Below are 26,569 nucleotides of genomic sequence, written 5' to 3'. Positions count from 1 at the left end.
AAGATCAGCCCTGAGCCAACATCCATGCCAATCCTCCTCTTTTTGCTGAGGGAGACTGGCCCTGGGCTAACATCTGTGCCCATCTTCCTCCACTTTATATGGGACTCTGCTTCAGCACGGCCTGACAAGCAGTGAGTCGGTGCACGCCTGGGGTCCAAACCCGGGCCGACAGCAGCGGAGCGCGCGCACTTAACCACTGTGCCATGGGGCCAGCCCCCAAGGGTTACGTACTTTTTTTTTTTTTTTTTTTGTGAGGAAGATCAGCCCTCAGCTAACATCCATGCTAATCCTCCTCTTTTTTTACTGAGGAAGACTGGCTGTGAGCTAACATCTATTGTCAATCCTCCTCCTTTTTTCCCACCCCCCCAAAGCCCCAGCAGATAGTTGTATGTCACAGTTGCACATCCTTCCGGTTGCCGTATGTGGGATGCGGCCTCAGCATGGCCGGAGAAGCGGTGCGTTGGTGCGCGCCCAGGATCCGAACCCCGGGCCACCAGTAGCGGAGTGTGTGCACCCAACCGCTAAGCCATGGGGCCGGCCCCAAGGGTTACGTACTTTTAAGAAGAAAAAACATTTTGAAATAAGTTACAACATGATTTAAGTGTAATACAAAGAATTTTTTCCTAAACTATTTGAGATAAAATTTCCACCAGATGCCCCCTCACTCCTTACCACATTAGTGTGTATTTTCTTAAAATAAGGACGTTCTCCTATAACCATCAAAATTGGGACGTTCACAATGATACATGAGTACCATCTAATCCTCAACTGCCCCATAGCAGATTGCTTCAACCGTCTTAGGTCTTAGTGAGTTGAGAGCAGAAGGATCCCGTTCAGTGTCGGGCGTTATCTTTAGTTGTCGATTTAGTCGGCTTAGCCTGGAATAGTTTCTCAGTCTTTGTCTTTCTGACCTTAACACTTGAAGATAATGGCCAGTTATTTTGTAGAATGGCCCTCAATTTGTGTCGTCTCGTGTTTCCTCATGATTAGATTCCAGTTTTGCGTTTTGGGAGGGAATGTCACACAAGTGATTCTTTGTTCTTCTCATTGTGTCCTGTTGAGTAGTACAGAATTTGTCCATCCTTTTCTTGATAGTGTTCCTGTTGATCGCTCATTTAAGATGGGTCTGTCAGGCTTTTCTGCTGTAAAGCTACCCTTTTCAGCCTTTGTAATTTATAAGTATTTTGTTGGGAGGTTCTTTGAAACTTCATATTCCATTTCTCATCAACCTTGATTTATCCATTTTTTGGTATCTGTATGGACTCATTTCCTATTCAAAGGGTTATAATCTATTACTCTCATTTATTTTGAAGTTTATATCATCCCAGATCTTATGAGTGAAGCCCCTTCAGGCTGGCTTCTCTATCCTTTTGACATGTCCCTGTCATCCTTCCAGCCATGCTTCCTGGCACAACAAAATGTTCCAGGCTCATCTTGTACATTTCCCTCCCTCAGCCCTGGAATCAGCCATTTCTCGAAGAAGCCTTGTTGTTGTCTTTTGGTGAGGAAGATTAGCTCTGAGCTAACATCTATTGCCAGTCCTCCTCTTTTTGCTGAGTAAGATTGGCCCTGGGCTATCACCCATGCCTATCTTCCTCTACTTTATACATGAGATACCTGCCAAAGCATGGCTTGATAAGCGGCACGTAGGTCTGTGCCTGGGACCTGAACTTGCAAACCCCGGGCCAGCCCCAGAAACCTTGTGTCTTTAAGTGACAGCGTCTCTTTAGAAGCCACGATCTGGGCCTGAGGTGTGCTCATAGCTATTGAGTGTTGTTTCTCCTAGGCACTCTGTGACTGCATGTAGTGTATGTGTGTGTGTGTGTGCGTGCATGCATACAAGGGCATACATGTGTATTTGTACACATATGCTCATTTAGTATATCTAGATGTATAGCCATGTATATTAAAATCTGTCAGTTAGCACCAGTACCTCCAATTTCAGTTGAAGAGCAAAGAATTCTGGTTTTCTTCCTTTCCACATTGAACACTGAGAAACCTGGCTCCTATTATCCCTAACGTATCTGTTTATTTGATCCATCCTTTCCAGGGTAACCCAGTTCTCATCTTTCAAAGGGAAGGAAGGTAATTCACAGGAAGAATGAAAAAAATTGATGTTTGGTTAACAAATGTTTACTGGGCCATCCAGAAACAATGAGACACATAACTTTGATCAAGCAATCTCAGCTAGGTTCTCCCTGTCTACCGCACTAGTTCATATTATACTATAGTTATCTATGGTGATATCTCCCCTCCCGGAACAGGTCCTCTACCTGAAATGTTTTTATAGACACTGGGGGACTAAAAGACAAACTTTCTCTCGCCAAAGAGACACATTTCGGAGTGGCATATTTTGCTTCCCTGCATAGGTGATTTGTATAGTACCTTCATGGTCCTGGAAATCTGATGATTTGGTGCATTAGATGGCATATTTTAGTATGTAATTACTTGAGCTAATTAAAATTCATATTTTGAAGTGTACAAGGGTTACATAGATGATCCCTGTTGTAGTGGTACTTGAATCATTTTCTTTCAGTTTTAAATTAAGAAAAATAAGATATTAAAGTTTTTTTAGTCATAAAGGTTTTTCGTGTTCCTCTTGGGAATATCAGCAGAAAAGATGGAGAAGTAGGCAAAAGAATAAACTCAGAATACCTTCTCTCCAATCTCCCAGAGTCAACCACTGTTAACTACCTCTTGGTGAAAATATTAACCAAGCCTTCTCTGTGCATATAGAATACGAGTACCCCCCCCGCACATCCCACCCCGCACCCCGCCAGCCCACCAGTGGCATTGTAGTATATTTTATTTTTGCAGTGTGGTTTTCTTAATTCACAGTATTGCATAAATACTTGTTCCATTTTGTAGATGTCTTATCATTTATCTGTTTAATTCCTTATTGACATTTAGGTGTATTCCTACCTTTTTGATATCAACTGTTGGTGACGCATATCCTCACTGAAGTCTTTGCCTCACCTGAAGTCTCTTCAAGTGAAGTTGACAGTTAGGAATCTGATTAACATTCTTATACCTGCATTCTAATTCTGTGTCTTCTTTTCTGGTGAGGATTCCAAACCAAATGGAGCTTATCTGAGTCCAGACTTCATGTTCAGCATCAAGAGCCCAGTCACTCCACCACCTTTGGGTGACAGCGGGCACTGTTAAGGGTAAAGAGGACGGTCTTTAATAAGCTCATTATTTATAGCAAAAAAATTCTGGCTACAAAAATAATGAAGGTATCCAATCAAAAACCTACAAGTGATGTTTGTTGCCAAGGATTACAGATCATTCTTTTCTCCAGTTATTACTTGTAATTGTCTCTGCACTAATTTGGAATATGGAAGAGAATAAATCTTGAGACTGAGGGAAAGACGGTGAATGGAGTTCTTTAAGCCTTGTTGTTCGTCATCCATTAATGGCACCCAGTGAGCCCAAGACCGTGCTTCTCCCCACAACTCCATTAAGTGTCTTCAGTGAAAACCTTGGGTGAGGAATAAAAACCACACCGTTAATAATACTGGGATTAGTGTATATATGTAAACACACTATGCCAGTCATTCAGGCATAAAAAGCTTTCGTGATTTTTAAAATCTGTTTCAAGGCACTCAGAGACCTTTCAGCTATGTTTGGCAAGGCTCTCTCCTATTTCATATCAGGACCTAAAATTTCTAAAGGAAGGGAGAATGGAATGAATAGTGCAGTCGGGCCTGAAGTGTTTGCCAGCAGTGTATTTATCTTTAAATAGCTGCGTGGAAGGGGGTCCACATGTCTCCTGCCAGAGGCATAATTAGTATCTTTCACTGGTACATGGGAGGAAGAGGGTACGTGCCGTGTGCTGCACGCAGCGATTCCTACCGTCGCTGTATTTTCTGTCACTAGTGTCGTTATTCTTAATGAGTTGTGTCATCTTTTCTTTGTTCCGAATATGATTATTAACACATTAAAAAAGCTTTAACACAGTAGAGCAGTGGCAGGTTAAATGATTCTCTTATTTACATTTTTCTCTTTCTGGGGCACTGCAGACAAGGGGGCCTCCCAAAGGGGATTCCTGAAACATACACACACCTACACACGCTCATTCTTCTGACCGTGGGTGTCACCGTTCAGCACAAAAGAGCCCTTCTGGGGGGGGGATTTCCTGGTAAAGAACCTCACTGTCAGCCATTGTGAAGCAGTGCTTTCTGTTTGGGGACTGCTTGCTTTTTGTTTCCCAAGTCTTAGAGAATCTTCAGTGATCAGCTGTCATTCAATTGCTAATTAATTCAGCAAGCCTTTATTGAACACTTTTTATATGCTAGACACCTAGAAAACAGAGATTAGAAACAGGAAAGCAGTATCAATGTGGTAGGTGAAATAGATGATAACAATAAACACGTGAAAATGCCAGGGTAGAGGTACGCCTCGTGTACAAGCCAGGAGGAAGTGGCACCCTGCCCAGGGCTGCATGAGATGGTTGCGGAAGGAAAGTAACACTTGAGCTGCTTGGAAGTTCTGCAGAACCCCGACCATGGTGTGGATGGGTGTTGGGTTATGTTGCTTGGAGGGTCCCAGGTTAAAGCAAGGAAATGAGATGTGTCAGATTCTGTGGGCCCTTGGATAGCTATTAGGGCACTGTTGAGGTTCTTCAGCTGCGTGATGACTTACTATGCCTAGACCTTTATTTAGTGCGATGATCCTAGCAGCACTGGAAAATGGATTGAGGCTCCAGGAAGGCCATCCTGGGGGTTATTGCAGGAACACAGGCAGGAGGCTGAAGGCTCGTGGATCTTGGGCAGATGACTCGCACCGCTCTCAGCTCACATTTCCTCATTTGTAGAATGGGTATATGGTGTCTATAGCACACAGTCGCTGTGGTGGTGAACCAAAGCTAATGGGTGTGAAACAGGCCCAGGTGGTGCCTGTGGTAGTCAGCACAGTATGCTTGCTACCTATTTCCCAGTGAGGTTAGGTAGATATATAGCAGAGAGGAGGGTTTGATTTGAAATTTCGGAGGAACAATCTAAATAGACCAGCTGAATAGACTGTAGGTATTAGAAGTGACAGCCCACCCGTGGAGTTTTCTCTAAAGACAGTTGCCAGCTTTATCAGCAAGGAGTGCATACTTTGACACAGTACTGGCTTTGGGTATTGAGGACAATAAATTCTAAGTAGGGCAAATGCAAAAGACTGGGGTGATTTAGAGGTCACAGAATGAAAGGGGATTAACCTGCTAGAAAGCAATTAAGTAATCCTCCAATTGCAAGGAACACTGTGGCGCTAATAATCAACTTTCTTGAGCAAAATGGGAATGGTTTTACGTTATATGAACTCTCTGGGGAGGAAGGCACACCATCACAGTGGTACACAACTTTATGTGATGGATCCTTTTGAGTGGTGTTGCATCTTAATTTTTCAGAGCGATGACAGTGCAAGTATGCTCGAAAACGGTCTTCTCAGCACCTTGAGGGTTTCAGTGGCCACGCTCTTTTCTCCGAATCAGACCAGCCTTATGTTCCTCAGATGCTTGGTTTTCCAATCAAGTCTGTGTCACTTGGCTGAGTCCTGCTGAGCAAGCAATTTATTTGCCAGGATAGTTTTATCAGGCTGGTTATGAAGAAATGTGAAACCGTGGAATTCTTAAGCTCTGAGGAGGGGAAGGATGGATCCCTTTTAATTGCTCTGTGACCTTCATCAGTTGTTAAGACTCCAAGACATTTTGCTCAGAGGATTGGCACTGCTCCAGGCCAGCTGGCCTCTGATCAGGCTTTGCCCTCTCTGAAGGTAACTCGGGCTCCCTTTTCCCTGCCAGTGGGTGCTGGCACAGGTTTCGTAGTACTTTTCACAGTCATCTCTGGCCTTCTCCTTAGTTTCTAGAGATTTCTCTTAGTATTCTGTTAGGATTTCTGGACACTTTGCATGGAGAAGAGAACACAGACTGTGGTGGTCATCAAGGTCACACAGCCACTGTTTGAAGTTACTTTCTACCTTGTTTCCACTTCTGAACTTGATGGGAAGAAGTTAAGTAGGTTGCGCCCATGGTGGCTGCTGTGTGATGTGGTTTTTGTGCATTCATTTGAGATAAAGAGATCCAGAGACCTCATTGCACTTGATTAGATGTATATTTTTAAGCCACGTGTATAGATAACAATGTGGAAAAGATTGTAAGGGGGGTATTCCTGCTGTTAATTAAAAGATACTTTCTCCCTTTGCTATGGGCCGGGTCAGCATGCGAGCTGACGTTGTTAGGAGATGCTGTGTCTGTCGTGTTAGGGCCCTTGCAGATAGAACCCGTGCCCTGATGTGCGGAATTTCCTAAATGTGGGATCAGATAGGCACAGCTGGGAGCATGTGTGCCTAGGCCAGTGCCCGAGGGTTGTCATTGAAGAGGGGAGGAATGCTGAGGGGAAGACCGCCCATGCTGAGAGGAGGTCATTACTTCCTCCCTTGTTCTTCCTTAAAAAAGGCTGTCATAGCTGAAGGTTTCCAGCTCTCACATGGTGTTAGTCTCAGGCTCATTCCCAAGTTCCAGAAATTCTAACTGTTGAATTCATTTTGCATTTTTCACACCCCACTAGATTCTTGTCACCAGTCTGCTTCCTTTCCCATTTTGGAAAGCAGATAGGAAATAAACTGCCTTTGCTCTTACCTATGTAAAGTGACAGTGTGATTTTATAGTTATGAGCTGCTCTTGTCAATGGAGCCATGTATTAGCCCAATAATATCACCTTACTGTGAGTGGCTTATGTTACTTCACAGCCTTTGAAGTCATCACAGTTGTTATGGCTGAAGACATTATGCTCATTGTACAGATAAGTAAACTGAGCCTTATGAGAAGTAAGCACATGCCTGCCAAGCTGATGCTTTGTCCTAGGTTTTTGGATTCCCTGTAGAGTCCCTTTCAATGATGGGCATCTTTGTTTTGGACATGCACGTATTAAAAGGAAGAGTGATCTCAGGATGGGCATCATTGCACAGGCAGCTCCTTATCTCATAAGGAATAGGGGTCCCCTTTGTGTTTGGCCTTTGGCCTGGAGGGCTGTTCCCCAAGCCCTGCAGCATGTACCCATGGTGGTGCCAGACATGGCTTTGGCTGAGCGTTTTAAAATTTTATCATAATTTTCATTACCTTTCCTTTAGAACAAGTGATATTAATTTTCTACTGATCTAATAGAGATAAATCATATAAGTCATGAATGTGAATCACTTTAAAGAAAGCAGTAGCACGTGGAGTATCTGGATATGGCAAAATAATATTAGGGCATATGGAAATGGATGAAGTTTGGGAAATCCTGTTGTAAATTCTTCCCTGGTAGAATGTAAAGGCAGAACTGGAAGAGACAGACAGAGTGTTACAGTAGTCCCACAGTCTTTGAGGGCACATGTGTGGGTGCGTGAGTGTGCAGGATTTGTGTACACATCTCTGTTTGGGTCACGGTGCCTAGAACAGTGCCTGGTCCGTACATAGTTGGATTAATGAACCAAGACAATTGTTGCAACTACTTTCTTCTGTGGCTCTCCAGTTTCAGTGGACGGAGGCCTCCTCTCCTCTAACTCAGGAAATAGTAAATAACTCTGCCTCTATTCCCCTACCTATCCCTACCAGTTCACTTTGAAGTTCTGTCTTTTAATTTATATAATAGAGTTTAGTTTTTAATTTAATATGATAATATGGGCCGATTGCTTTTCATTCTGTTTTTGCATCCTGAAGATCCACCATGAAAGTGCCAACTCAGTGGGCCAGCCCAGAGTTTATTGGTCAAGCTACAGGATTTGACCCCCCAGCTGAATGAAAGTGTGCAGGGAATCCCTTTAGGGTCTTTCCAAAATAGAGCTGAGCTGTGTTTAGCTTGTTAAGATGAAGAACTGGTCGGGAGAGAAAATATAATGGGAAGGAGGGCTTGTATGTGTACATGATTCGTGGAGAAGAATCCAATTTTATAGAAACCACAGCCCAAATTAGAGAAAGCAAGTTTTTGGATTAAAGTGATTTCTGTTGTGGTTATAACATACCACAGTTTGATTTTTGTCCAGATGAAAACATTTGGTTTTCACTTCAGTAAATATTGTGGAGACATTGCCAGCTAATTCTGAAAAGTAATGAAATACGGCTTTGGCAAAGCGCAGATGCGTTCTGTACTCCCAACTCCACTTATCTGATCCAAGTTCAGATTTTTTTTCACATTTGCTAATGCACTTGAATAATCAGGAGAGAAAATCTGCCTGTAATTTTAATAGAAAACCGTATATACTAAATACATTTTTATAATTTATTGGATGTAAAAATCCCTCCTCCAGCCCCCCCCAAAATACCCCACGCCATCCTTAATCCTCTTAAAACATTCACCTTTCATTGATTACTTGTCTAAAACTAGAGTTTGTAAAGGAGACTTGTGATGTAGTTCTGTGGGATGTCAGCCTCTCACTTGGTAATTATCGTAGTGAATGGGACTTGTACCTCAACTCATCCTCAACAGACACCAGGGCGTGACTCTGAATGAGTCTGCTGAGCCCTTTCTGAGACCCCATTGTTTGCATGTCTTTGCTGGTGTTTTGCAGCAGCTTCTAGGTGAGCCCTGCTGTGGAACGGGAAGCTCTTTTTTTAGAAAGCATTTGCAAGATATGAATCCCCCATTTCGCAGCTCACTCTCCCTGTTACTTTCATCCCTGTATGTAGCTACCTTCCCGTTTTCCTGAAGGCTTGGACCCACAACGAGCCTTTCAAAAGTTTACTTCATCTGACATTTGGAGGAAAGACATTCCCTAATAAATTTTCTAGAGATGAAGTTTACCTCTTATGTGCCAGGATCTATAAGTTGCAGACTATTTTTAATGAGAAATTTAAAAACACATACACTCTTCTATTTTCAAATACTAAATATCAATTTAACTTTCTGTTGACAAAGCATCAATATGATTATGTAATATATGCATTCACCCATTTTACACTGAGGAATATAGGATTTTCTCCAGTGATAAATAACCCAGACAGCTGTGCTTTTATGGTTTTAAAATATCCTTTCCTTCATCTTTTTTTGTGTCTAGCAGATTCTTCCTCCTCTAAATTTGTAAATCAGATAATCAAGCTTGTGTGTAGACTAAGAAGAAATAAATACACTATATGAATGTCCATATACTAGTTTTGGTTTCTCAGATGATTTTTGTTATCTTCTATGTGCTTGAGGGTGTTATATAGTTATTTTCCAGGTATTAGCATATAACAGTGTTTCTCTGTCAACTTGGTTATTTTTACTGTGGCATAAAATATAAGATGATCTTACTGGTTTTGTCTTAATGAGATAAAGAAGCTCCTTTTGCTTCATTTTTGCCAATGCTGTGGTTTTCCTGGTCTGCAGTGCTAGCTTGGCCTCTCCATTACTTTGCAAATAGACTTGTGAGCAAGGTCTTAGAGGATTTACAATAGCCACAGGGTAGGGATAGCTTTGGAGTAAATGGCGTTAGACTCAGTTGGATTCAGTCTTTTCTACTTGCTTCATTTTGACTGCAAGGTTATGGAGATGTACAGGTATGAGGGTGCCCAGTAAAATTCTGGAGGTCTGTTCCTTCTAGGGGAGAAGCTAATAGTTCACGAGGCCACTCCTGGTGGACAGGTTATGGATTGGCAGTGGCTTCTTGAACGAGGCCTAAAAGGATAGTGAGGCAATACCCAGGGAGAGATGGGTTGTCCATAATGAGAGGCACCTGCCAAATGGGAGAATTCGTGCAAGCCTGATATTTGAACTAAGGACATCTTCTTGCCTCTATTAGTAGTTAAGTGACCTCTCCACCTGAGATTGATTACTGTTGAGCATTGGTCCTTTCCTTCCACTTATTCCTTCTCCCGGAGGTTTTCCTTGCCTTTATCATGCCAGCTTCTTCATTCCCCATTTGGTTTGAGAACACTTTAGTACCTTTTTTTCTTGGTTGACACTTGACCTTTAGGTCCAGACCAACATGAACCCAGGTCACCTTTTGGGTAAAGGCAATTTGCTTTTATCCTCCATGCCTCCATACTGAGAAGAAATCGTGTCCTTTTCCACCTCTGACTGCAGAACCAGTTACATTGGAAGGACTTGTATTATCAGAAGTTTTGGGTTGAGAGTCAGTCCCTTGGAAACACCCCCTATTCCTCCGTGCTCGTGTATTTCCTATCTGACTTTTCTCTTACATTAGCCTCTGACTTTCTTTTAGAATACCTAGCAGGTTACACCTGTTTATTTATATTTGCTGAGAAGCTGTTTAAGCAAATACATTATAAGATTGGTTGTTTTCTGTTTTTGTTTTGAAGTAATTTTGACGAAATTACTCTATATGGTTTCTTTGGATATTAGTGAAACTTGGATCCTGAACTGAGCTTTTAGACATTTTCTCCATTTTCATTCTTTGGAACATAAACCTGATGTTCATCTCATTCTCTCAAAATCTTGTGTAAGGAATATGATTGTTGCTTCATGCTGCTTACTCAAGGTTTGAGTTTCAAAAAATCCTCAACAGATTTTGTAAGTGAAGTTCATTCCTTGTGTGTTCCACATAGATTTTACCAGATTCTCTTTGAAACAGAATATTTTTATCAATCTTTACTTTCCCCTATTTTCACGTTACTCCCAAATGGCCTGAGTTGCAGAGTTTGTTGCATTTTCTGCTGTGGGGAGAAGAAGGAAAGCAGAGGGGTAAGGGCTTACTTCCTGAAACATATCCCCTTAACCCTTCCCTTGTCGCTTTGCTACTTCCCTCCAATAGGTGGCAGAGCCGGCTACAGAAGTTACCACAGGATCTACACAAACACCTGCTCTTCTTATTACTAATCCAACTTTCTGATTTTAATTGCAAGTCAGTGTGTCCAAGATAGAGTGTAGGCAGGCTCTTCTTTAGAAGAAATTTGACGTGGATATTTTCATCTGGAAGGAACTTGAAGAGATTGTTTAACCTATATCCTTTCATTTTATTGAAGAGGGAAATTTTAACTGCCGAGTCCGAAATTTCCAAGGATTGACATTCTCTGCTGTGTCTGTCTGACAGCATGTAACATGTTACCTTAAGTCATGTTACATGCTAGAATGAAGTGGAGCCTATGGTGAAATAAATTTGTTTTTTAAATTTTTACTCAAAGTCTCTTTTGAGTGTTGAAATAAAGTTTCTCCTGCTTTTTCTGAAGTACCTCAAAAGTTAGATATAGGAAAGAAGGATCCAAACAGTGTGGTATTTTACCTGTGAATGGTGAGTCCTGATTGAAAACCTCTGACTACGAAGCTAGGAAGGGTGATGTCTCCTCTTTGCCAGTCAGTCTTGTCCTAGTTGTAAAACCACTTGGGACAAGAGTAAAGATGATGTTCCAGTGGAAATATGGCTAGATATTTCCTTCTTTTATTTCATCTCTAACTCCTATTTGATTAAATTATTTTCCCCAAAATCTGTGTCACGTTTAAGAATCTTTCTTCTGTTGAAAACGTGCTTCTAGTTAGAAATGATCAAAGAGGTGAAAACAAAACAAAGGAAATGGCGATTGTCAAACTATATGCAATTCTACTATCCACAGAGGGTCTTTTTGCCACATACATCCGTTTGGATCCTTCATCTCCACCTAGTGGGTTGGAGATGAAAACCACATAACCTTTAGGGTTTTTGGATATTGGTAGGTCATGACTGCAACAAAAGGAAAGGGACTGGAGGTATCTGTTTTGTCTTTGCATTCCTGTGACATGCGTATTTGGTTTGCCACTTCAGCTTCCTATTGGTGCTAGTTCATTTCCATCTCCATGTTAGAGTGCATAGCCCCGAAGTTGGATAGGAATGGTTTTAACCATTGTGTTTGAAGTTTGAGATCTCTGTTTGTGAAAGAGAGCAAATTGGTTACTTGTATCTTTCTTGATGTTACTAGAGTGTTAGCACATTCACAGGAAAGTGAACAAGAGAAGAAATGAATTTCACATTTATTAGTTCTGCTACTTGGTAGTAGCTCTCCCAAAAATACTTAATGGGAAAGAGATTGAAGTTGTTGCAGAAAATTAATTTGGGGGATTTTCTTTGTCCCAAACAATACACGAGTGAGTTCACTGATCTACTTCTAAATTGTCATTATTTGATAAGGAAGAACTGTATTGTCCATCTTTATAATATTGAACTTATTTTTTGGTGTTATTGCTCTATGATAAGCTCAGAAACGAAAACATTTGGGGATGGGGAGGTTAAGGTATAAAGGAATGAGGAAAATGGGTTCTTCTATGAGGAGTTTTTTGGGTTTTTTTTTTTGTTGTTAAACTTTATTTATTTATTGTTACCCCCAAAGCCCCAGTGGATAGTTGTATGTCATAGTTGCACATCCTTCTAGTTGCTGTATGTGGGACGCAGCCTCAGCATGGCTGGAGAAGCGCTGCGTCAGTGCGTGCCCAGAATCCGAACCCCGGGCCGCCAGCAGTGGAGCGCGCGCACTTAACTGCTAAGCCACGGGGCCGGCCCTTTTTTTTTATTTTAAATCCATCACTTTTAGATAGTCCTGTGTAGGAATTTAATTTAATAATTTTACATGCTATTAACCTGATCATAATATCAAAGTAGCTTCCAAATATATTATGATTTTTGGGAATCCACGTCTGTCGTTCACCCCATATAAATACAAGACAAATGACCATATGTAAGGAAACACTATTTTCTGTTTTTACCACTTCTCTCTGATTCTTCTTTCACTTTTAAATTCATTTGCTTAAATTTGTATTTTTTTTTTTTTTTTTTAATAATTTTATTTATTTTTTTTTTTTTCCCCCAAAGCCCCAGTAGATAGTTGTATGTCATAGCTGCACATCCTTCTAGCTGCTGCATGTGGGACGCGGCCTCAGCATGGCTGGAGAAGTGGTGCGTCGGTGCGCGCCTGGGATCTGAACCTGGGCCGCCAGCTGCGGAGCGCACGCACTTAACCGCTAAGCCACGGGGCCAGCCCTTAAATTTGTATTTTTAAGTCTAGTGAGTTAAGGGCATAACCCAGAATAGTCTTTCTTACTCCACACTGTGGGTAGATGTTTTTTATTTTATTGATTTTTCTTGCTCAGTTCAGTCCTTGGTAGTTTTTAGTTTTCTCCCCTCCCAAGAACTATTCAGATGAGATTTTTTAAATTGCGATTTGTTATGTTTGGTGAATGGCATCATCCCCCTGCTGGGAGATTTTGCTTGAAATCTGTTAAAAGGACACAGGTGGAGTTATATTTCCTGGGGGATATTTGAAAAATAAATTAAAAATGGCAGTAGAGATGAATAGCTTTGTTTTATCGCCTTAGTCATGAGGATTTGGTTTTGTAACTCAATAAATGCTTTCATTTTTAGTTCTCCTTCTGGAAGGAGTGAGGATCAGGGCCTGTGTTTATGAGCCTCTTTCTTAAACCCACCAGGTTCTCCTGCGCTGCCCAACAGCATGGTATATTTCGGAAGCTCTCAGGACGAGGAGGACGTCGAGGAGGAAGATGATGAGACGGAAGACGTCAAAACAGCCACCAACAATGCTTCATCTTCATGCCAGTCAACCCCCAGGAAAGGAAAAACCCACAAGCACGTTCACAACGGGCATGGTACGTCTGCTATTGAATTTGGGCAAAAAAAGGTAAAATCCAAAGCTTTGGGTGAGAGAACTGGCATAGATCATCTGTTGAGAAGAAGATGAAGATGAAGGCTTCACAGCTGGTTAGTGGCAAAGGTAGTTCTGGATACTTCTCTAAGTGCCAGACACGTTTAAGGGCAAAGAGAGTAACAAAGCGCAGTCAGTATGTTCTAGATGAATTGATTGTTAAGATGAATATAGATATTCTTACGTTGTGGAGATGATGATAAATTCCATAAGAGCTGCAGATAATAGAATCAGAAGAGGAAGAGATCACAGCTAAATAGGGATGATCAAGAAGATTTCATGAGTTTCAAGAAACTGTTGTGATCACCTTATTTGTGATTTTTAGCAGGTGGAGAGAATGTACAAAGAACCATTATTCAGCATATGAAATAAAGTAAATGCATACATATTATGAATTAGACTGATTTTTTTCCTCAAGTACTATAGTGTAGAGGAGGAGGAGGACAAAAGGTTGGTATCAGAGAGAAGAAACTATTTAAATAAGTTGGCTGTGGAAAATGTCCAGTGGTTTTTCAAAAGAGAAGTAACTTAATTGGAGTTGTGTTCTGAAAAGGTAAAGCTGGCGTCAATTATGAGGATTCCATAAAGGGAAATGACTTGAAGAAGAGGAAACACATCGGAAGGCTGTAATTACAGACAGTTACCTGGCCGTAGGTAACAAGGAACTACAAGTTGGTTATGGCAATATAAAGAGGAGGATATAAGTTTAAAAATGAGGAGGTAGATACAGAAATTTTACGGGGGTAGTGTTGAGAAGACTTGATAACCATTCGGATTAGCATGAGATGGGGGAAAGGACGTAAGAAAAGAGGAAAGAAAAGGAGAGTGAAGCAGAGCGAATGGGGTAGGGAGATATTATGGCTGTTTTCTGTTGAGTTCCTACAGGTTCTCTTCTAGATGATGTATTTCATGTAGGACTCACAGAGACCCTGTGAGGTAGAAAGTCCCCATCTACAAAAGGCAGAAAATCAGTGCTGTCGATAAGTGATCGAGGCAAAGGAAAGTTTCTCACTTTTGTTTTTCCCTCCACTGATGTGCACTGGGCTACCACTTGTCTTTCTGGATTTGATGGGAAATAGAGGCTCAGGACAAGCAAAGCTTAGACGTGATGGGAGTCCGGGTCCTGCTTTCGTTATTGTTGGGCAGTTCTGCCTTGTCAGTTTAATGGTTGTTCATCTCTCCTGCCTCTTGCTTATGGCTGTGTTTCAGTGGCATTTAGAGGTAGTAAAGACGTGACCCCCTTTTAAGGACTTACAGTTTAGTTGGGGAGACAGGGTTTACACTCCCAGTGCATAATTAAAAATGGTGACTTAGTTTTACCCTTTCAGGAGAAAGTTTTTTTTTTACCTGCGATTGTGGTTATCAGGAATCTTGATAGTTGAAACAGCTGCATATATGAGTTGGAATACAGGTACAGGTGTAGAGGTGAACTTTTTAGGGAAATTCATGAACTGTTCAATTCCACGTAAACTGTGGAATGTGCAGTGTGGCCTAGTTGTCGGCTGGTGGCATACGGACCCACCAGTGTGGCAGGTGTGCTTAGGGGTAACTGGGAGCCACAGGATAGAGTTGCTAATACATGCTATGCTAGGCAGGAGGAAAAATTCAAATGTAGAGAATAGGGCACTCTTGATGATTTTAGATGTGGAAGTAAGATGACATAGATCAAGTTCAGAATGATTCCTCCTCCAACCGAGTTTAGTCTGAAATGAAAGATGATGAGAGTCCAAAAGTTCTAGCCAGAAAACAGCTGAAGGGAGGCTGGACTGGAGAACATACAGTGTTTCACAGGAGTGCAAGAGGCATTTTGAAGCATAAATGATCAGCTTTTCACAACTGCCTGGAGAGGCAGGGTTGAAGGTAATAGAACGGGAATTAGGAAGGGAGTTGATGGGGGAGGAGTTAAGAACTTTATCATCTAAGTTTGCAGTGATGGTGAAGGACAGACAGGAGAACTATAGAGAATAGACTGGGAATTGATCTCGGAGCCGCAGCTGGATGAAGCAGACAGAATGGATGAGCTTTCTGAGATAGAATGAAGCAAGGAAGGAGACTTGCGGGGATCTTTTTTTTAAAATTCTTGAGAAGGTATTTGATTTTTGAGTTTTACTTTTGGTTCAGTATGAATCAAGAATAAATAATAAATATGAGCAAAACATGAAGTTAGACTCATCTGTTAGTTTCTGTGTCTATATATGATAGACATATTTCATCAGTACAATATCAGAGTGGTTCCTTGAGATGTTAATTTTGGTTCTCTTACTGTGATTGATAGGTGAATTCCTCAGTCATGTTAATCGGGTGAATTAATTCCATGTGTACCCGTGCAGTTGTGGTGGGCTCCCCAACTCCTTCCTTTTCCCATCTTGCTTGAGCTTGTTGGTTCACTAGATAGTTTTCTCAGATTCAACTTCCAGCATCAACAGTTGTCATCTTCTCTACGTTTGGATCTTATTATCTTGAATTCTCTTCTTAGGTGAGCTGCGGAGGGATCATATGAAGGGGCAGTGAGTATCTGGCAGCACATGACAGGGAGTTCTGTGAAGGGGGTGAGATGAGAGTGAAGGAATTGCCTGTGTTCTGTCATCTGAGGCAAGAGGATAACAGTTTTGCATTTCCCACTCGCATTGTCATTAGGAGTGAAGGAAAGGGTATCTGTCTCTATCTGTAGATACATATATCTACATATGCATGTACACACAGGCAAACTTCTGATTTTTGAAAATGTTGTGAGATTTTACTATTTTAAACAGTGATGTGTGACTAAAAAAATATTGTGGCAATTAAGAAGGTTTTAAAATTTTCATGAGGATTCGCTTGTTATTTCAAACATTGTCAGCAATACTCTTGGGTTCTTTTTGTGTACTGATGAATTTTTATGTCTCTTCAATGGGGCCAGCATAGGATAGTGTGTGTCCTTGGTTCTAGTGTGGAAGGACTAGATGGGGGGTCTGAGGTGTGAGAACCCACATAGCCCCTCTTACTGCCTTTTCTGAGTTTGCTCTTGTACTCCCTCTTCTCTTGCTCCTTTTCCTCTCCCTTCCCGCCTCTGCTGTCCTCTCCTGTACTTTCTTGAGATACAGCATGAGTAAGATATAGGAGCAATAGGGAGCATACCCAGGCCAGCTGGGCTTCATCAGCACAGTAACTCCACTCGTACTTACCAACACTTCTGTGCTTTCCTTACTCAGACTTGTAGAGACCAAAGTTGCAAGGCCCTTATAAAGTCCCTACCTGCTAATTCTAATAACTCTGTTACCTACAGGTCTACTTTTAATGACTGTTTTCTTGATTATGGGTCCTATTTATGTCTTGTATTCTTTTCTTTTTTTATTATATTCAGATATAGTGTATAGTAGTGTGCCATATTCTACAGTATAATTTTTTGTTTCCCAAGGAGTGAAGCTCTTTCCTTTTTTGGCAGTTTAGATGAGGGGCTGACCGCTCTGATTTCTCCTCAAGTGGTTGGCTTATGTCTTTAGTTACATTGAGTTCCTCTGTGATTAATTCAACCCCCAACACCCAAGCCTCTGCCTTTTAGATCATGTCAGTATTTGAGCTGGGAAGGGGTTGGCTGCACTTCCAAAGTTTGCTTTCAGATTCAACTCCAATAAAGTCCCAGAACCCATCTTAGTGAGAACCCATGGGGCTATGCACACAGCTAAACTTTGGGGGATGGATGAGAGGGAGATAACTGCAGGCCAGAGTGATCTGTCCTTGTGTTTGGGTGTCTTCCAGACTCCGGTATGCAGTCCCATACTGTTAAAGCCCCAGCCTCATCCCTGCATAGTCTCTCAGACGACGGTAAGTGTGCCCATTCCCACACCAGTCCCTCAGCCCCCGTGTGCATTTCCCTCTGGAATTCAGTTCATCTGCTCTTCAGTAGCCCCCTAGGAAAGTATGAATTTTTATGTTGTCTGAGGTTTTCTTGTTGTTGCCATGGGCACGAAGACCTTTCACATCCTCTTATATCCTCAACGAACACCGTAGTCAGTAAAGTCCTTCTACTTTGGAGTGTTCAAAAGGATCAAACAAGTCAAATAGAAGCACCAAACCAACTCCATTATAAAAGCAAAAGGAGTTTGTGCCTTTTCTGCAAATGCTAATGCCCGAAAGTGTTAGAGATTTTGTGTTTGCATGTTCCTGAAATGGCTGTATTTGTGGAGGATTTGAAAGGGAGCTTTAGAAATCATTTTACTGGGAAAAGTACTAAGACATAATCGTAGACTCTTTAAGGGTAGGATCTTGCCATGTTAACCACTTATGGAATTAATTTTTGCATCTGACGTAAAAGAATTTTAACTTCTGTGCATGTGAAAAATGAGTGTAAGACCCTGTGCTAGTTGTAGTACTTTGGAAGATAACCTGGATGAACAAGGCATCTAGGCTCTTCCTTCAAGGAGCTTAGGGTGTGGGATGCTTCCTGGCGAACTCGTCAGAAATGCCCCAAGGCATTCAGGCTCTAGCCATGTGTTTCTCCTGGTCACACAGGTTTTAATGTCTGGTTCATGTAACCACCCCCCGCCCCCCGCATCCCCCTCCGCCATCAGTTTGTGTTGCTCACATACTTGCTTCCTGTCACTTCTGGTGTGTCCCCTAATTGTGTCATGCCACTTGTCTGTATGACTTTAACACTCCCCTCACACCCAGGTACAGACGTCCTTGATAGGAAGGGGCCGTTGGGGACAAGCAGCTGAGGTACTCAAGTGTTTGTTTGGGCTCTATTTTGTGTATGTTCATGGGTTTGTGAGTTTGTTTTCACTTTTCAGACATCGAAGTACCAAATCTTTTGTAAGATCATATGAAAAGAAAGTATGACCCGAGTTTTAGTGTCAGGGAGTCATCTAATGCAAAGGTCACAATGTTGATCCTTTCTCTCTTTGCCTCTTCCTCTTCCTTCTTAAAGGAAAGGACTTTTTTTGGCAAAGGTGTGCTGTGATCACATTTGTATTTTGGAAAGATGAACGAGGATAGTATTTTGAAAGAGAGATTGAAATGGTCACAGCTTAGAGGCAGAAACACCTTGAAGAGACTACTGCACTAACCTTTACATGATTCTGAGGTTTTAATCAGGGAAACGTCATTTGAATGAAGTGGAAATGTCAAATCAGACCGAGATAATTGACACACAGGGATGGCTTGGTGTCAGTGGAAATACAAATGCAATTGGAAATGTAGGTCTCCAGTCAGTCTACAGTGCTCTATGTGCTCTACTGATGTGGGGTGAGGCTGTGAGTGAATCAGTTGAAGTTTCCTGCTCTTGAGTCATTCTGGCTTATTCCAGTTTAGTTGTCAGCCTTTGACCTTTGGCGTTGATAATAAAACGAGGTGATGAGGCACTGAGGAGTGAATAGCACAGTGATTCAAAATACAGGCCTCAGACTCTGGCCCACCTGGCTTTGAATTCTGCCTTCAACAATTGCTAGCAAGTTGCTTAATATTTCTCAGCCTGAGGCTCCTCATCTGTTAGGTGGTGATTAAGTGAGATGTTTGTGTAGGCTCTCTGTTAACTGCATAGCTAGATATGTTCATAGTTCATGGGTGGCTTCTCTGATTTTATTTTAGGAAATGTTCTCTTAGAAATCTGCTCCTTTGTGAGAGGGCGTGGTGGACGGCTGTTTTCCATGCATGACAATAAGAATACTAGAGTTTGCAGGATGTGTTCACCTACCTTATCTCTTTAGAATCCACCTTCTCGACAACAGAGTCCTTGTGCGGTGGTCAGGGCAGGTGTCTTGAGGAAGTGGAAGATCCGATGTCTTGAACCCGTCACCCACAGTGGCAGGTTGCAGCCAAGAGTCAAAGTTTCTGAAATGCCTCTGGACCCATACACATTCTGTTGTGAGGATGAGAGTGTGAGCAGTTGCGCTTTGTGCTGGGTAGAGTATGCTGTGATGGTGGAGTTCCCACTCTCACAGGCAGTAGACAGCGTCGAAAAGCCAGCTCCACAGGCCACTATGCAGCTCTGCTTGGGTCTCCTGGTGCTCTTGCCACATGGCGTTCATGTCTTTGGAAGCCAAATAGTGAAAACCCACAGGATTGCAGTCTTCTCTGTGAGGCCAGTGGAGGCGAGTGAGTTGAAGCCAGCTCAGAAGTGAAGAGGCTGTTAGGAATGCTCCTCCAATTTCAGGTGACCCGGAGCAAGATGGTGGTTTTGTTGAAAAAGAGAAATCAAAAGGTGAAAAGAAAAAGAAAATGAAAGAAAAGAATAGTTAGCTTTGGAGAAGGCCAGCTTCAGCCTCAGATTCGGTCAGTATTTCAGAAAAACACTGAGCTCTCACCACGGGTTAGGTGTGCTGTGTCAGTCACCCTCTCGATTCTACATCCTCTCTTATATAAAGAAGGCAGATGACAAGGAAACGAACCGCCATCAGCAGTTTACTATGCAAGTCCTAGAGATGCTTGGGAGTAAGTCCCCAGGCAGGAGGACGTAAGGATGTTCCTGAAGGTACTATTTTCAACAGTGGAGAAAGGAGTTATTGATATTAGAAGCTCGTCAGTGACACGTGGTACAATTAAAATGTAGTAATCTTTGAAAAGTGAGTATTCGGCTGTGGAGTGATCCCATGTTCAGTATTGCTCCTTCCCCAACCATTTCTAGATCCCCAACCATTTCTAGATCATTGAAATTGTACTGTAATACCAAGTTTACAACACGTTTGGTCTTTTTTGTCTGTTCAGTTCCTACAAAGGTCTTTATCAGCATCACGTTGTCCCCAGGAGCTTTGTTCATGCCTCTTTTATTTTTTATTTATTTATTTTTTTGTGTGAGGAAGATCAGCCCTGAGCTAACATCTGCCAATCATCCTCTTTTTTTTTTTTTTTTTTTTGCTGAAGAAGACTGGCCCTGGGCTATCATCCATGCCCATCTTCCTCCACTTTATATGGGACGCCACTGTAGCATGGTTTGACAAGCAGTGCCTTGGTGCGTGCATAGGATCCGAACCGGCAAACCCCGGGCCGCCGCAGCAGAGCATGCACACTTAACCGCTCGTGCCACTGGACCAGCCCCTGGTCATGCCTCTTTTAAAGCTACTAACTAATTAGCTGTGTGTTCCTGGGTGAAGCATTTAACTTCTCTGATTCTTAATTTCCCCTTCCATGAAATGAGCAGGATGGAGTGGATTAGCATTCGTTTGTTCATTCATTCATTTATATCCCAGCACAAAGAAACCCTTACTGCCTGTTTCATGTGCAGGAATGGTTACCATTGAGATCTCTTCTAGTGGATGACCGGCGTAGCTGTGTGTGCAAGAAAAGTGGCTTTCCCAAGGTCACCTGTTTGGCTGAGTGAAGAGCCCTAACTAAAACTCTGTTCCCTATAATCCAGTCTTCTTTCCCTGAGATTGCCTTTTTCAAATTGAAAACATTTATATCCCACCCAGTTTTCAACTCCTTCACATTCCAATCCAGACTCTTCTTGCCCCTGTTATAACCCATTGGTACACTGTGCCTCCTCCAGAGTATGAGAAGGTCAGCTGGAAACCCCCGGACCTGAGTTGTTTACACAGGAATCCTCCGCGTGGTCAGGAGGGGATCACTAAGAGCTCTGCTTTCACATTTAATAAATACAGATCAGACGCTGGCAACAATTCCTGTGGCAGCTAGAAGTTGTCTTTCCTGCTTTGCTTTTACTGAGACCCATTTCTTGGTGAATACAGAGCAGAATTCCTTGCAATTCCTTGTGATAGGATTTCATTATGGGTACCTATCAGTTATAAAAGGGGTTGTTTAGATGTGATATGTGACAACAGAATAAAACAGATACTCCTGGAGGGTTCACTTGTAATAGAGAGTTCTCGGTGGGAGTACAGAAGGTGTTTACCTGGTCTGTTGGCATGACGTTGGCCCAGCAGTTTTATCTTTAAAGAAAGTGGGTAGATGATAGGTGATTAAGAGGAAAATGCTTGACCCCAGGCTCACCCAGGACCTGCCCCAACCGGCTTTATTTCTTCTGTCTGGAGTTCAGAGGAGGCCTTGTTCATGTTCAGAAAATTGAACCTTTCCTGTTCAGCTTCTGAGAGCTCCTGCAGAGCTCCCAGCTTGATTAGATAGATGTGTAGGGCGCCGATGCCTAATTGTCCCTCATGAACAGCGGGCTGGTGTCAGAGGGTTTCAAGCCTCGCGGGTGAGCAGGTGGACTCGCCACTCCCCAGAATGTGTCAGAGGGCCCTGCAGTGTGACACCTGCGACACTGGGAGACCCAAGATGCTCTTGTCCTGCTTCGCGAGCTTCTCCCACCCCTCCCCCCGTTCTCTGATTTTAGAGGGCGCTGATGAGCATAAGCAAGAAAAGAACCACTCTTGAGATTCTCGTAAGTTCTCTGACTGCACTCGTAAGTTCTCTGACTGCACAGAATGAAAAGGTTGGGTCCAGTTTGTGAATGAGATGAGGGCTCTCCCTTTCCCTGCTCATGCCTCCCTTTCCAAATAGTAAAATCTAGGGACAGATTGTCTCCATTTCCTTTTATTTTTCTGACTTCGGTGAAGAATGTACAGGTGTTAAAATCGATTTTCTAACAGAAAGAACAAGGATGAGAGCGTAGTCATTGTGTGGTCAAGCAGGTCCTCAGAATTGTTGGCTTTTTCACGTGATAAAGTGGAGAGCAAGCTGCTTTTTCATGCTTCTCCCCAACAGGGTGTTTCTCTTGTTAGCGTGGCGCTTTCCCTATTTTGCGTGGTGGAGATGTTGAGGTGAGTCGGGAAATCAGCAACATCTATATGCTACCCCATGGGGATCACCCTTGCTGAAATCTGGGGAAAACATAAATGCACAGAAGACAAAATGTGGAAAACTAATACTTTATACTGGCCTGGCTCTGGCCAAAAACCCTGATTAGGCTGCATGTCCAGGATTAGTTTTATTTAGGCTGTGCTAGTTTGAAGAAACTAGAATCCAGACTGCTGGTGGTGGTCCCTTTATCTTGTTTCTCCCCATGCTTGACCGTGAGTGAAGCCACAGGGTTCCCTCCAGAGCAGTGGCCTGGCTCAGGGAAGGAGGTGCCAAGAGAGAACGCGCTCCTGCCTCGCCCCCTGACACTGGGCTACGGTTGTGTCTAATTGAGTCTGTCTGTGACAGCACTCGTCTTCCTGGGGGTGGGAGCCCTGACCCCAATAGTCTCCTATAAGAGTCTGGTGTCCCCGGGCAGATGTTCAGTTTCGTAAACATTACACAGGACTCTTATGTTCTCATTTATAATTCACTGAGCATCCTAATGGAAATGGACTTGTTTATTAAAATACATGATTTGAAATGATATGGACTGCATCCCCCACGCTTTTAACCTTGGGTTAACACTTACGGGTTACAATAACAATGCCTCCAGCAACTTCTATTTCGATAGCTCTTCAGTTTCCAGAATACTCTTACATACACAGAACCTCAATAATCCTAACAATAGAGCCCTTAGGTAATCACGGTTTGGAAACAAAACAACACAATCAAAACACTGCCTTGTGGGTATTTATATTACAAGTTGATATTTGAAACTTGCCTAGTTTTTGAAAAGTTCTCATCATTGGTTGTTTTTTCCAATGGGGTAAGTGAGGTGGACTGGAGGAATTAATCCATTTGTTTGGAATGAATTTGGCTTTGATTTTTCCTCGGCGTTGTCATTGTGGTGAGGCCTCATCGTCCTTTGCAAAGGAGAACCTGGTGAAAGTTCATTGCTCGCGTCGCCACGTTTTCTATAAATGAGTTTGTGTGTGTATGAACGATGGAAGGAAGAGCGGAGACCATGGTCCCTTTTTGTGCTCATCCCTTTCTGAAGAGGGACGTTTCTCAGAAGACTTTTTAAACAACATACCATTGGCCTCCCAGCTGGAATGATTTAATTGCTTTTGGATTCACACCGGGGGCATGTTGTGTAAGGGCCGAAAAGCAGTCATTTGGATGCGTGTACCGCATTTCTGCTCTGTGGTTGCCTTCCAGGTGCTTTTAGCCCCCTCTCCGTCTGGCTGGTGGAGGGCGGGGGTGCAGGCAGGGTCAGTGTGTCTTGCCATGGCCGTGCTCAGTGAGGAGACACTCTCTAGCTGACAAATGCTTTTTTTTAATTGACGTTTTCATAGCATATCTTCTTTACTATTTTTAACTTGGCAGCTCCATTTCTTTTCCTGTTGAGGCAAGTGAATATTCCAAAAAGTTGGGCTCTGGGCTGGGAGCATGTGTTTTAAGAGCAGTAGTACATGTAGAGTCAGGTTAGAAAGTATCTGTTCCTAACCATCCGCCACTTCTGCAGGACCACTTGGCATAGTGGTGGAGAGCACGGGGCTGGCTCTCGTCTTCCCATTTATGGCTGCAACTTTGGTCCAGTTTTCTGTGTTTTAGTTTTCTTACTTTTGAAGAAAAGGTAATAGGAGTGGCTTTTTCATAGGTTTTTGTGAGAGCTAAATGAGTCACTACATGTTGGAAGACTTTATGGCTGGTACAAATTGCCTGTTGGCTATTATCCTTAACACCACATGTGTTTGAAAACATTTGGAAGCCTAGAACAACTTTGTAATTGATAAGAGAAGCTTGGAAAGTTAGTGTGTTTAAATGCCTGGCACACAGTGAGGGCTCTCTGAGAGGTGACTCTTAACACCGTGAGGGGGCTGGCCCAGTGGTGTAGTGGTTAAATTCACGCGCTCCACTTCAGCAGCCCAGGGTTCGCAGCTTCGGATCCTGGGCACGGATCTGTACACGGCTCATCAAGCCATGCTGTGGCAGGCATCCCACACATAAAAAAAAAGGGGAAGATGGACACAGATGTTAGCTCAGGGCTAATCTTCCTCAGGCCACTCCCCCCACCCCCGAAATCACTTTACCACTGTGAGTGTGGCATTATTGATCTTACGAGAATGAGCTGTTCCAAGCGTGGTAGAAGGTCCCCAATAACACCTGTCCATCAGTATAATCAGCTTTTCCCTGTTTCTTTTCATTTTCCTTAAGCACTTATTCCACTGGTCCATGCAGGACCTTAGGGACACGCACACTTTAGGACCGTGGGCCAGCCCCTCTTGTGTTTTGGTTTGGGGATGTCTCCTCCTGGGAAGAGCCCCTCTCCTCTGTGGTGAGATGCTCATACAGATTTCCGGGACAGCCCACTAGGCGAGGCGTCTGGTGGTGGAGAAGAGAAGCTCCTGGCTCAGCTATGTCTTCCTAACCAGGTGTCCTTGGGCCAACTGTTTAACCTTTTTAAGCCTCAGTTTCCCTGTTTGTAATATGCTTGTAACACCCAGCTTTTTCCATCAGGATCGGGTTGGGTGGGAGGAGGGGAAGTGACTGCAAATGGGCATGGTGTTTCATTTTGGGGTGATGAAAACGTTTTAAACTGACATCATCATAATGCTTGCACAACTCCATGAACATGCAAAACTCCATTGGATGGTACCCTTTCAATGGGCAAATTACATAATATGTGAATTATAGCTTATTAAAGATAAACTAAAATCTGTTAGGACTAAATGAGTGACAGATGGACAGTGCCTGGCACTTGGTAAGTTCTCAAACAGTGGAGGCTGGCTACTATCCTGTTACTGGCCTCGCACCCCATCATTCTTTCTTCTAAAGAACTCTAATACTGTGCAGTTCTAAAGAAATTAATATAAGGTATTAGATTTTGGAATCTTTAATTATTTTTGTTGTTCATAATTGGCTGGGATGTGTTTATAGTATACACATTCACAACACCCTGGGAGAGAGATGGTTTTCATTACTTCAAAATGAAACACCATGCCCATTAGCAGTCACTTCCCCTCCTCCCCCACAATCCTAAATTGAATTACTGAACTGTTCACCAAACTGGTCAGTATTTAATATTTTCAGCTAAATTCACCTGGCCTGTCTTAAGGGGACTTTTTAGTCACTTGGGAAGTCGTGCTGTTCCCAGAGACTATAAAATGTGCTCATAGAATTTTTGAAAGTCATTTGTTTCCTGGAGGGTGAGTGGAGGTGTATGTGATAGCATAGTGGATTCACAATACTTTTTTTGGAGAACCTTGAAAACAACCCTTCCTACAATGCAAATATTTCTGTATTTAGTTTTTCTGTACTAATATTTTTATTCTGAAAATTACCAATTCTTCTATAACTTGTATAATTGACTGTGTATATGGGGTGCCTTCCAATTTAACTCTTGTGCACATTTTCAAGATCTCTCTCTCCCAGTGTGTTGTGAGTAGTTACAGCTTCCTTGTTCAGATCCAAAGATGGGCCAGAAGTCTTATCACTGACTTCAAATGTGGTTGGTCTTTTAGAATTCATCCCCTTGAATACAGTCTTGTGTTGTTTAACGATGGGGATACATTCTGAGAAATGCGTCGTTGGGCGATTTCATCATCATGCGAACATCGTAGAGTGACTTACACGGACCTAGATTGTATAGCCTACTACACACCTAGGCTCTATGGTACTAATCTTACGGGACCACCATTGCATATGCGGTCTGTTGTTGACCATACAGGGTTTTATGAAACCCCAAACTGCAAAAACACTATTCATTTGTTCAAAAGTTAATGCATGTCCTCTTCTGAGTATAACCCATAGTTCTGTACTCTGTCTTGTTTCTTGAGAGTGATAAAGCATGACAGCCCTCTCAGCCCCCTGCTCGTTGTCCCAAAAGGCCATTGCCTGAACGTCCTCTGCTGGGTGCCCTCTGGCCCGTTGGAGAATGGAGATGCCTTAGAGCCAACCGATGTGGCCACAGTCGGGGGGGCTGGGGGGGTTAGTCACCATCAGGCCATCAGTCTCATCCTTTCCTTGGCTCCTTTGGGGGCCAAGTGGGCCAGGAAACCACTTTTCAATGACAGAAACCATTCATCCTGATTTATGGTCTTTCTCTTGGCCCAACCTTTATTTTCTCATAAAGGTCATAGGCCCTTTTAAACTTTAGTATCAGAAGTTATTAGGAACATATATTCTTACATAGGAACATATGTAAGAAATATGTTTAAATGGAAAATCTATCCAACTCTGTTAGTTATTTTACATCATTACACATAA

At 42.6% G+C, this 26,569-nt stretch overlaps 1 protein-coding gene across 7 annotated transcripts in view; it reads left to right on the top strand.

Moving 5' to 3' along the window:
- Positions 1 to 26,569, top strand: part of JARID2 (jumonji and AT-rich interaction domain containing 2) — a 258,502-nt gene that overhangs the window by 184,242 nt on the left and 47,691 nt on the right. For 6 of the 7 annotated variants that reach the window (XM_058555224.1, XM_058555225.1, XM_058555223.1 and 3 more), the window contains 2 exons: positions 13,356 to 13,532; positions 17,327 to 17,392. In XM_058555224.1, coding sequence (XP_058411207.1) covers positions 13,356 to 13,532; positions 17,327 to 17,392 — 243 coding nt within the window. The remainder of the gene's footprint in view (positions 1 to 13,355; positions 13,533 to 17,326; positions 17,393 to 26,569) is intronic. The other variant, XM_058555227.1, reaches the window with a different exon arrangement.

Source organism: Diceros bicornis, chromosome 14 (assembly GCF_020826845.1).
Source record: "Diceros bicornis minor isolate mBicDic1 chromosome 14, mDicBic1.mat.cur, whole genome shotgun sequence".
NCBI lineage: Eukaryota > Metazoa > Chordata > Mammalia > Perissodactyla > Rhinocerotidae > Diceros > Diceros bicornis.
This window is presented reverse-complemented; position numbering and strand designations above follow the sequence as displayed.